The sequence below is a fragment of the Misgurnus anguillicaudatus genome, chromosome 21 (genome assembly GCF_027580225.2).
Source record: "Misgurnus anguillicaudatus chromosome 21, ASM2758022v2, whole genome shotgun sequence".
In the NCBI taxonomy this organism is placed as follows: domain Eukaryota; kingdom Metazoa; phylum Chordata; class Actinopteri; order Cypriniformes; family Cobitidae; genus Misgurnus; species Misgurnus anguillicaudatus.
The window spans coordinates 38,590,549-38,602,605 of NC_073357.2; the positions used below are offsets into that span (position 1 = coordinate 38,590,549).

At 37.6% G+C, this 12,057-nt stretch overlaps 1 protein-coding gene across 2 annotated transcripts; it reads left to right on the forward strand.

Moving 5' to 3' along the window:
- Positions 1-2,227: 2,227 nt before the first annotated feature.
- mdka (midkine a) lies at positions 2,228-11,778 on the forward strand. Of its 2 annotated transcripts, none has more exons than XM_073859092.1 (5): positions 2,228-2,377; positions 8,995-9,077; positions 9,305-9,465; positions 9,563-9,731; positions 11,167-11,778. In XM_073859092.1, exons 2-5 carry the CDS (start codon positions 8,996-8,998, stop codon positions 11,193-11,195), a joined length of 441 nt encoding a protein of 146 aa, XP_073715193.1. In that variant the 5' UTR covers positions 2,228-2,377; position 8,995; the 3' UTR covers positions 11,196-11,778. The 2 variants fall into 2 exon arrangements, with proteins under 2 accessions (XP_073715193.1, XP_073715194.1); XM_073859093.1 differs by lacking the exon at positions 2,228-2,377 and adding an exon at positions 8,578-8,582.
- Positions 11,779-12,057: the final 279 nt, after the last annotated feature.

Genomic DNA, 12,057 nt, shown 5'->3' on the forward strand with positions numbered 1-12,057 from the left:
CAGTGAGAATCGTCACCATTATTGATCTGTAGCAGTCTGGTAATTTGTATAAAGGGTAGAATTCATGTGGACAAAATCCATGAGAATGGTTTTATGAGTAGAGTTTGTTCAGGTCATTATTGCCTGTCTCAGCCTGTAGAGAGACTGTTTATCCCAATGCACCATTTGTCCTATTGAGCTGCTGTTTCCTGCCCTCAGGGGTCTGTACATACACTCACAAACTAACAACACACTCATCCACAAAAAAGTCACATACTGTAGCAAAGAAAACCATTAAAGAAGCCTTTAAAAAGTAGTTTTCAGTAGTAATCTTTGCAGTATTAACACAAAGCCATACAAAAACAAAACCTACAGTGACTTTCATAATTAATGGTCACGTTCTTACTGATCCCATTTTCAAACTTTAGTTAGTGTGCAATGTTGTTATAATAGCATAAATAATACCTGCAAAATGATAAAGCTCAAAGTTCACTGCCATGCGATATATTTTCTTTAACAGAATTCCCCTTTCAAAGCCTACAGCGAACGGCCGGATTGGACTACAGGCCTCTACTTCTCGGTTTAATGACATTAAAAGCAAGAGTGCTTGACTAAACTCTGCCCACAGGAATATGTAAGTCACAAGCTAAGCTCAAACGGCTCTGCTAAAGCTAAACTGCTGTCGAATCACAACACACTAAACAAACTACAAAATCAGAACGTATTTCTGAAGGAGGGACTTCATAGAACAAGAACGACATCAGCCCGTCCTTAGGACAGTGAAAACAACAATAAGTAAATTGTGTGAAAAATACCGTGTTTATACACGTGAAACATGAACACATGTTATATTGTGCACTGTAAACACATTCAAAGCTTCAGAAACACAGAAAAAACGGGACTTTTAAAAAAGGTGATGATGTTATTACACCTATACAAAAGACCTGCATTTTTTTTAAATGACACTTGAAATGATTCCCTATGGTTCCCCTATGATTAGGACCCAGTGAACCACTTTTAGTGTGTTTGTGTCTGTAATTATCATTCTGTTATTTATGCAGGGGTGAAATGTTCACTTTAAGCATAATGTTTGTGACTTTTATTTATGGAAAAACTTCACAAAAGCTTCATTATATTATATTCAATATTAACAAGTCTTTATCTTTACAGAATAAAACTATACAATAACAGCCTCATGCAGAGCATTCTGGGAACCAGAAATCATCATCAACCTTTTTTCTGTTTTTTGCTTCAGATTTTGCTTCCCAGAATGCTTTGCTTGATGCTGCCCTTTTAGTTTCACTCTGCAAAGACAAAGACTTTGAACAAAATGTTGCCAGCAAAAAACATCACTCCAAATCCACGGCAAGTCACCGGCAACCCAGCTGCAATTTCTACAGATTTTTTTTTACATTCTTGGAGTTCCACCAAGCCGTTATTAAATTATCATGCAGATTTGTTATGTTGTGGAGATGCCATGTTTCTGTAGTCTGTTGTTAAGGTGTGAAATCTGCAGAGCTTGTCCTCTTTGGTTTCTCTCCGTCTCAATGTCTCTATAGCAAAGCTTTAATCTGTTGACTTGTGTGTTGCACGGTTTTGTTATCAGATATTCTTCCCTCTTGTTCTCCATTTAGGGTAAGCTTACCAGTATGCTTATGATTTCTGTACAAATGCTTTTTGATCTTTTTGATTTGGTGTAGTTCATTTTTTATTCTTGGGAACTGGCATATACTGTATGTTTGGGATTATGAACAGAGTCATCTCTGTAATCACGTTATAGGGTCTGACTGTCAAATTTATCTCTGCATTATTTTTTTCCAGATGCAGTGTAGCCTTTCTGATTTAAAGCTGAAACATTTGTATGTATGTATTTGATTTAAATCTTGATTTTGTCTATTGACTTTAATATAGGTGGGTCTGTAACAGATCAAATATGTTTAGCTAGAGTATTAGGGATGACAATTTTAGTACAGAATAAGCTGTGGGCTTTTTTGTGCAAGTGACAAGTTTCTTGTGAGCCAGATGTTAAAACAAAGTTTGGTTGCCACTAGAAAATACCTATTTTTTATTATTATAAAATGCGTTTTTATCACATATGTAATATAGTCACCAAATATAAATGATATCTTAAATAAATGTATATTGTATATAATAAATATTAGCTGCATTTTATAAAGTAACAACTAACACGTCTCATGCCTGTGCATGTGGGCTATTCAGTGAGGGTGACGTATTGTGTGACGTCATGCGTGGCTAATTTAAATGGGGTCCAGGGGGAGAGAAACGCGTTAAATTAGTTTTGGGGGAAACAAAGAGCTGGAGCAGTACATAGAGACGGATACTGGGGAAGAGTTCACACGCATAACTTTATCAAGACCTCGTTCAGCACGGAAATAAAGTAAGTTTAAAAACGCTTTCTATTTTTCAATCAAATGATAGCCTACAAAGAATTGCTATCAACTTTTTGAAAAGTGTAATGGAAAGTTTTAAAAAACGACACGAATGTTAACAAATGTTTCTTCGTGCTATAGCTACAGTATACCACAACGCAAACTTAATGTAAAATATTATATGTCGAATAAAAGTCCCTATAACCTAACTGTAAACCAACAGCGTTTAAGTTTGTAACAGTTACGCGATAATGTTACTTAATGTAATAATAATACTAATTGTTAATGTTATGCTTACTGTTTCAGACTAATGTGTGTATTCCCACATGATAAAATACTACTTTAGTGTTTACTGTAGTAAAGTGTATTTAAATAGTTAAGCTCCTACAGTTTTTTTAACCTTACATTTTTAAGTACAGTACAGTATTTGCTACAATTGATCAGTTCACTACAGTTTATACAGAATACTATACTATATTTTATCAAAGTGTAATAAATACTATATTATACTAAAGTTTACAACAATTTACTACGGTGTATATAGTAAATACTAAAGAATTTGTATTTAAACGAGACAACTTTCAAGCATCACACGCGCACAGTAACTCAGTTTGCGCTTACAAAGTTCAGTCAAAGTTTGGCAACTCGCTAGCTTTGTAAATAAGTTTAGTTTTATACTTTAATTTCCTCATGTCTAAAGTGTGTTTATGTGTATGATCTTTTTTAGTACTCGAAAATTATTGTGTGTGTGTGTGTGTGTGTGTGTGTGTGTGTGTGTGTGAGAGAGAGAGAGAGAGAGAGAGAGAGAGAGAGAAAGAAAGAGAGAGATGATTGTGTTTTTAATGCACTTGGCTTCATTCACTCCCTCTATTTTCTCATGAATGGAGTGATTAAAGTGAGCGTGGTCAAAGGGTGCAGGGCAGAAAGCAAGAGGACCACGTAGCATCTTTTCTTCTCATGCTCTTTCAAAGACCTTTTCAAAGCACTGACATTCCAAGCAACCCCTTTTTTCATTTCTCTCTTTCTTTTGACTCTTTTTGGGCCTTTTCATCGCAGATTTGGGAATACAAAGTGCAAAAACACCCTCTTATTTAAAGGACTACATTGGCAGCAATACCACTTCACGGCACTTGATCAGTAAAGTTGTAAACATTCAACCTTTTGCCCTCTGCCCTGTTGTGTGAGTGTTTTGTTATTTTTTTTACATTGTAACGACCAAATGTTCCCAAAAGAATAGCAAAGCCTGAAATTACTTATCTGATAGGATATGAATACTACATAACATAAAATACAATATCTTATATAAATTAATAACTTGAAGAAAATGTTTCAGTGAGAAATAACATTTTCGTTGATGACAACAGAAGTCAATGTAAGTTGCCACCATGATAAAAACAGAGGCATGGGTCAGATAATACATACAGTACAGAAAGCTAGAGATGCGTATTAATAAATGCATAATATAACTCATAACAGAGTAATAACAGTTTTATGTTAGCCATTTGAATGTCATGTGCATTGAAGGGGTTTATTTCACATTACTATAGAGGAGAAATGGTGTTTACAGTTACCAAGCACCTTTGTCTTCTTCAATAAAGCGACATACTTTAAAGCAGCATAGCTTTCTTTCTATCTCTGGATATGTATGTGCGTACCCTCAGGCTGTGTATATAAAGGCCAGAATTGGTGTTTCAGATTTCTCTTTAAGATGCAACAGTTACTTGTTGAGCGAATGAATGTGTGTATATGTGTGTGCCTCGAATATGCTTAACTCCGATCTGCAAGCCTCCAGCAGTGCGTTGGTTACAGTCTCTGTCAGAAAGCATTTGCTATAACACTTACCTAATGCTTTACAGCACCGAGCCAACGACAGCCTTTGTGTGTGTGTGCGTTTGGACATCATACTGTACACGCCCATCAGAAAGAATGATGTTAGAGTCACAATGATTTACGACTGCTTGCCTCAGACCTGTACTTGAGTAAATCTTGTGCTGAGGTAGACTTTAACAGCTGTTTCTAGTTTGCACACTGTCTCCAACTCCCTCTCCTCCCCCATGACTTTCCGCCTGCCTATCTGTCTTTTCTGTACTTTAGATGACTGATAAAGCCAATGCTGGCTGAATCTCCCCCTGCGCTGGGTCTCTTTAGCTTTGGCTCAAGGGCCCTCGGGTTTCACATCAAGCTTAATGCAATCACCTCAGTTTAATGTAGTCTTTACAGAAAACAGAACGCTTGTAATACGATTTAAGAGTTGCTGAAAGGAGAGGCTCGAAATGGAAATGCCGTTAAGCGTGAAACCGTGCCATATGTCCGACTATGGAGTGAAGTGGGTCACGGCTTTGTGTTGTTTTCTCTGCTATGCAAATGGGTTTCGAGTCCAGCTGGTTGTGCAGTGAAGGACTTGCACAGCACTCAAACAGTGGGTGCTGGAACATGCTGAAAAGATGTGAGGGGTGAAGAGAGGTCCAAAGCAGGGGAGAGGAGACAAGCTGTGCGTGTCCGGCGGTCCTGCATTCCTCAGCACTTGTGATAATGGAAGCCCCATGGCGTATGATGAGTGAGTTAGGTGCTCAAAGTGTGTGTGTGTGTGTGAGCTTTCAAAGGAATTTGTATGTGTGTATACGTTTGTGCACACACTAGTGGGTCAGAACAGCCTAGTTAGGCTTTAGGAACACGTTATTCACACACACACACACACATACATACACAAACTGCACAAAGAAGACTTCCCGATGAGAGATTTTGGGAAAAGGTCAGAAAAGAGGAAAAAAATGGCGAGGGGAAATTTTTGGACACGGAGAGGGGGTGAAGACATTTTTGGGCCAGGAAAGTGGGGGTTGGGGGTACTTGAGATTTGTGGTTTCTGAGAGAGGTTAGTCACGCTCCGTTGAGCAACTGACACTTAATTACTGTTTGGAGGGAGCTGCAGGATTTAGTGGGTCAACCGAATATTTTATAAAGTGCTTTATAGGAGCATTTAGTGTCTGACTCAAGAGTGAGACATCCCGATCTCACGGGAAAATGTAACTATTTGTGGTGATTAGAAAAAAGCAAGACTCTCAACGACGACAGGTTCATACGAATTAATAAAATAGAAATGAATTGCTGTGTGTTGAAATGAAGAAGACGAGAGACAGAGAGCTTTAATTTTATAAAGACCTGGCGCCTGAGTGAAAAGTTACCGGCTGAGAGATGGTAAGAGTAAAACTTCTGACATCCAGCAACACAACTATAGCTGCTGGCAAACATGTGAGCTGTTGGGTCAGTGCTGCCCTCCAGAATGGAAAAGTCAATGTGAAAGATAAAGAGATAGACAGACATATCGACTGCAGTACATAAAGTAGGGAGAGATAGAGAGGAGAGACTTGTTTGGACCTAATAGGTGCTTAATTATCCTCAAATACATTACAATAACCCTGTTCATCAGTTTACCTCCTTCTGGCAGCTTTGTGCAGAAACTCTCTTACAGAAACCATCCTCTCATTCATCAGCTTTTGTTACCTTTAATTGCTTTTCTTTCTAACAGACATTCACACACTCTAAACCAGGGATGTCTTATTGATGAAAAAGTCAGTCCCACAGCGACAATGATGCTGAGTTGTTAGTAAATGTGTCTGTGGGAAGCCGGCCGGCTGTATGTGTGTGTGAAAGAGAGCTCTATAATCTGCGTAGGTCCATATGTGTGTGTGAGCTCTTTGCCTTCATATCCACGGAGCGTTCCGGAAGAATGGCGTCCCGCTGCCATGATTCTTTTCTCACGAGACAATGCGCTCTTGCTATCTCCCAGCACGCAGGCAAACCATCGCCATGGAGATCACAAGCAGAGGTTAAAGAGTGCTCTCACGCAGTCATAGATATAAACAAAACATCCAAATATGGAGACGCTGACACGCAGGAATGCAGACGTACAAAGAAAAATCTGTCTTTTGGAAAAAGAAATTAAATGTGGAACACTTTGGTGTTCTTTCACTTGCTTGCAAGTTTTACCAGCTTATTGCAATCTTCGTTAAAATAAACGTCCCACTGTTATGAGCACAGCGTGGTCTTCATATTCTTCAGATTAGGAACATTGGCACGGTGTGAAGCAGAACAGCAATTTTTATATAGAAATATATTAATTTGCACTGTGTTGTGTACAGAGCGGACTGAACAAATAGAGAGAAAGAAAAAATTCTCTCTTTTTTGAATGCTAGTCAGGGCTGAACATGTTCATGCCGGTTATTTTGGTTGCCCACATTCTGTTTAATAAAGAACAGTAATAAGCCAGTACAGTAAGTGTGTTGTTTGTGTCAAGATCCTCATTATTGTCTTTTCATACTAATTACTTATTTCATTAGTTGTTGCATGATATTTCTATCGGTGGGTTTTTGCCTTAGTGTGGATGTGTTTGTTGCTGTGGGTGGCTGTAGAGATGTAAGCACTGTTGTTACATTATAATCTGGTGTCGGTGTGATAGCATACATTGGTGTAATTCTTCAACACTTTGGTCTTTTGTGTTTGCCCTGGCCAAGTCTGTGACATTTTAATGCCAGTCTGTTGAATTCACCTTGTGGAGTTTGGGCAATGAATCATTCTGAATGATCATCTTTATCAGCTCCATTCCTTCATCTCTCGTTAGGGAATTGAAACATTAAAAGGGCAAAGTGACGTCTCGGTGTAGATGGGTCAATCATTGCTCTGCCCTTTTCTAACAGTAGTTATGATTGAATTTTTTTTTTTTAATTATGAAAAATTGCATTTTAAAGAGCAAAATCTCAGTGATGGATAATGTTGCTGTTTTGTAAAAGTGAGCAACTGTGGTTAGTTTATGTAATATTTTTGTACAAAACACATTGAATGTTGCACATTTACATGTATCTACATTGCACATCTACATTGCAATTACTTTGCACATTAAAGAAACAGTATGTAGGATTGTGGCCAAAACTGACCTTGCAATCATAAAACTTGTGGCTAAAACTGGTACTGCAATCACACAACTGGTGGCCAATACACAACATGACAACATAAACATCCGTTGAGGGCTGCAACTCCACTTTTTAAATGACAATTTCCTGGCCAGACCACTGTTGTCAGTGATATAAGTATTTAAAATGAAAATGATTTCTTAATGTTTATGACATATCAGGGCCATTTTATGATTAATTGATATACATTTTTTACATACTGTTCCTTTAATGTACATAACCAAATTGTAACATAACATAACATAACATAATCTTACTTTTTCACTTTTTATTTCTATTTCTATATTACTTATTATTTATATAATTCTCTCAGAAAGGCTAATATTAGGGATGCATGATATATCGGCCAACATATCGTTATCGGCCGATAACTGCTTATTTTTAATATTATCGGTTATCGGTCTGATAGCAAAATTAGGCAGATAAATGAAAGCCGATAAATGATGGATTATTTTGGTTTGTTGAACCACATCACTTGCTCATTGCTGGCCAAGTGGAGTTTTGATTGGTGTTTTCTGTGACATAGCAGGAAGATGACACGTTTTGCGGGCTTAAGAAGAGTATGCTAGTCTAGCGCAAAGACAAGATGTCCGCAGTCTGGGAGTTTTTCATTGTGAAAATAATATGAATATTTATCGGCCTAAATATATATATATATAACGGTTATCGGCCCCCAAATATAAAGAATTATCGGTTATCGGTATCGGCCAAAATTTCCATATCGGTGCATTCCTAGCTAATATAAACCATTTTGGTACAGATACAGTATGTACGAAACCAGTAGGGCTGGGTATCGATTCAGATGTTCCAGATCGATTCGATTTCGATTCACAAGCTATGAAATCGATTCAATTTCGATTCTCGATTCAATTTTCGATTCGGGTTCTCGGATCGGTTTTTATACTCGATTCTCGATTCAACTCAATAAATATAGATTTTAAACTGTGAACAGCAGTTTACAAGTGGGTAATTAATAAAAGGAAATTAAAATCCACAACACTATGGTCATCGCATTGCTTGCGAAGTCTAAAATGCTTCCATACCTCTGACTTTTTATGTGAAGGTAGCATCAACGTCAACGAAGCACCTGAAACCGCCATTTTAAGCACTAAATGAATGAATGACAGGCTCACCTCTCGCTCCTTGGTAACATCGTGCAAGGCAAAAAAGAGGGTGACATCTAGTGAAGAAGACAATTAGCAATTAGATTAACGTTAATCTTAGGTTCAATGTTTGCGGAAATAAATATGAAAGAAAAAATTGATTCTGCTCTTTGAGAATCGATTTTGAATCGACCTCATTTAAAAAAAAACTATTAATCGAAAAATGTATTGTTTTGCCCAGCCCTAGAAACCAGTACCTCTAAGGCACCAATGTGTACCTTTAAAGTACCAATATGCATTTTTTAGGTACAAAATAGTACTTTTTGAAAATGTAGATTGACAACTTTTTGTACCTTCTTTTTTATTCTGAGAGTGTGCATGTCCTGTGCATATGACATAACGACTGTTTGTTTGCCTCTCACGGTACTAAATTTAGAGCAACTATCTGAATTCACTGGGTGTGGTGCAACATTTCTATGGTGAGATGTTGTCCCCCCTGATGATCCTGTCCAAATGCGAAATAAAATGATAAGTAACAAATGTTATTTTTTTCAGAATGCGTGGTTTATTTTCCACCCTTGTTGTGGTTCTTGTGGCCTTAATGATCGTCACTACAGAGGCTGGAAAGAACAAGAAAGGTATCAGATATGTCCTTACTTTAATTAAACTCTCACACAGAATTTAATTATTATAACATTGCAGTCTGTTGCTTTGAATCTTATTTAATTAAATGCTGTTTAGATAACTTAATCATCCATAGACTGATGTGAGTTTCACTCCTGATCTTTAAAGATGATAAAACAAATGTAAGGAAATAACTTAACTGTCTGTGTGTGTGTGTGTGTGTGTGTGTGTTGTGTGACAGAGAAGAATAAGAATGGTAAGGGAGGTGGAGACTGTGCAGAGTGGCGCTATGGCAGCTGCGTGGCCAATAATGGCGACTGTGGAACAGGCGTAAGGGAGGGCACCTGTAATGAGCAGACCAGGAAAGTAAAATGCAGAGTGCCCTGCAACTGGAAGAAACAATTTGGAGCTGAGTATATTACCACTAATCGATGAGCAGAAACAATCACAATTTATATTGATTTACTTGCAGAAGTATTTTTAAAATATCTTTTTGTCTTTTGGAGCCGACTGCAAGTATAAGTTTGGTAACTGGGGTGAGTGTGATGCAGCCACGAGCACAAAGAGCCGCACCGGGACTCTGCTGAAGGCTCTCTTCAATGTTGACTGTCAGCAAACCGTCTCTGTCTCCAAACCCTGCACCACCAAGGTCAAAAACAAATCTAAAGGTACAGTCCAAAACCACAAAATTACAATGAGTCACTTCCCTGAATGTCTGCTAGATTTTAAATCATACTGTGTTGTTTGTACGCTATGTTATACTTAAACGCTATTAAAAATAACCTCAAGCACATGACTGTAGAAACAGATGTTGCATTGTGAACATTTGTTAGGTTTGGGTCTGTTTATGCTGAGTGGAGACAATGCAACGCATGTACAGTAATTTATTCTGTTTGTGTAATCTTGGCCTCTTGGCCGTGGTGGGCGACTAAGTGGGATTCTAAATTCAGTAATGAACCTTTGTTCACACATAAGAGGCAAATGTCTGAGGCAGTCTGTTCATTTGATATGTTTTTGTTAATATGCTTATCTTATTATGGATTTCAGCAATGCTAGAATTGTTGTACATTATATAAGCCCATGAGGAGCTCAGATGTAAAACCTTGTAAGTGTGTCTGACATGTTTTCTTGTAAATGAGTATTTTTATAAGGCTCTTCTGTTTAGGTTCAGTAATGTCACTTTAATGGCAATGAAAAGGTTATTAGTCAGTAAATGCCTTATTTTAACAAATGACACTTTACTTATTATTTATGGTATTTAACTAATTTCTTTCGCTGGAAAATTCTGCATATGACAAGTCATAGTAAACAGTTCAACTAAAGATGATACTTGAAACACTGCAAGTAATAAAAGCATGAATGCAAAAATGAAGAAACTGAATCACAGCCCAGGAAAGTGCTGTGATCCATGTGACTGCCACATTTGGATTGTATTAATGTTCAAGTACTCCCAAGGGAGAAATATTTTAATGTAATCAACGGTCGTTTCACGTGCTAATTCATCTTCTGCGCATTTAGAAAATCAAAAAATCGATATGGCGGTATTTCTAAATGGCCTGAGGCTTGAATTAATCGAAATTGAAGGTGCAGTGTGTAAATTTAAGTGACATCTAGTGGTGAGGTTGCGAATTGCAACCAATGGCTCAGTCCATTGCTCACCCTTCGCTTTTGAAAAGCTTAGAATAGCTATGGTAGCCGCCACCAGAAAAACATGTCATCAACGGAGACAATTTAGTTAAAAAAGTTTGTCCATTAAGGGCTTCTGTAGAAACATGGCGGCACAAAATGGCGACTTCCACATATGGGGACCCTCGGTGTATGTAGGTAAAAACGTCTCATTCTAAGGTAATAAAAACATAATGGTACATTATAAAAAGGACTTTATACACCCCTGATAATATAGTTTTGTATATTATTTAGCATTTCTGTCAAGAGATCCTTTTAAAAAATAAAACACTGCACCTTTAATATCGTTATCTCATTTTTGACGGAGGTGGTGTTTAGTGGCTTTTGCATCTGAATTCCTTATATGCATTTTATAACCTGCATGACACTGTTACCGATAAATCTGAATGATAAGATTTGGTGTCAATCTCTCCACAGGAAAGAAAGGAAAGGGGAAAGGGAACTAAAGAGAGCAGCAGATCCAGAGGAACAGTGAACATCCAATGATTGTCTGTCATCCAGACACGGCGTCTTAAATCTCTGCTCTGTGTTCTTCAGTAGAAGCTTGACTCTCTCCACTGCCACAACACACATAGCTTGAAGTGTTTATCTCTTGGGTTTGTTTATGACAGAGTAATTGACACGTTACATGGCTCTCTTACATTATGACAGAAGTGGGGGGATAAAATGCCATTGTTTACAGTGTGGTGACCTGTAGTTGACCCATTCCGCTGATGTCTCTCGCTCTCTCTCTCTCTCTCTGGCTCTCACAATCTCGCTCTTTCCCTCGCTCGCTTTCTATCTATTATGTGTTTAAGCCTCAGGCCTCTCATTTGTTTCAGTCCACACGATCAGTAGAACTCAATCAAGTGCATCTATTTCATAACTGTTTAACTTACAAATCTGGTTTTGTACAATTGTGTAATTACAGGATTATTACTAGTGGGGTATATAAGTAGTGTTTGGATAAGTCACCCTTCTTTTTGTAGCCTAAAATTTTTAAATTGAAGAGAGTGGTTTCAAATAAATGATTTTTCCTTTTCTATAAAAGTTGTAGTTCATGTAAGGATTGCTAAGGGAAAAAACCCCAACACAGTGTATTTTACCTTTTTTTGTTTGACCTAAAGGTGACAGAAGGTTATAATATGCAATGAGTAGACCATTAAACTAAGACTACGTTTACACGTGGGCGGCTATTTTCATAAACAGACATTTCAACCTCCCCGGTTTAAAAAATAACTTTGTGCACACATGTCAGTTTTCAGAAAATTGTTCATTTGACACGTACCCGTGTATATATGCCATCAAGAGCATGCCAAACCTCTAGGT

Bases quoted from the DNA above. Each gene is read 5' to 3' on its own strand.
- mdka (XM_073859092.1), top strand. From the start codon at position 8,996: ATGCGTGGTTTATTTTCCACCCTTGTTGTGGTTCTTGTGGCCTTAATG. The intron at 9,078-9,304 runs GTATCAGATATG...GTTGTGTGACAG, and splicing joins GGCTGGAAAGAACAAGAAAG to AGAAGAATAAGAATGGTAAG. The intron at 9,466-9,562 runs TTTGGAGCTGAG...ATCTTTTTGTCT, and splicing joins CCTGCAACTGGAAGAAACAA to TTTGGAGCCGACTGCAAGTA.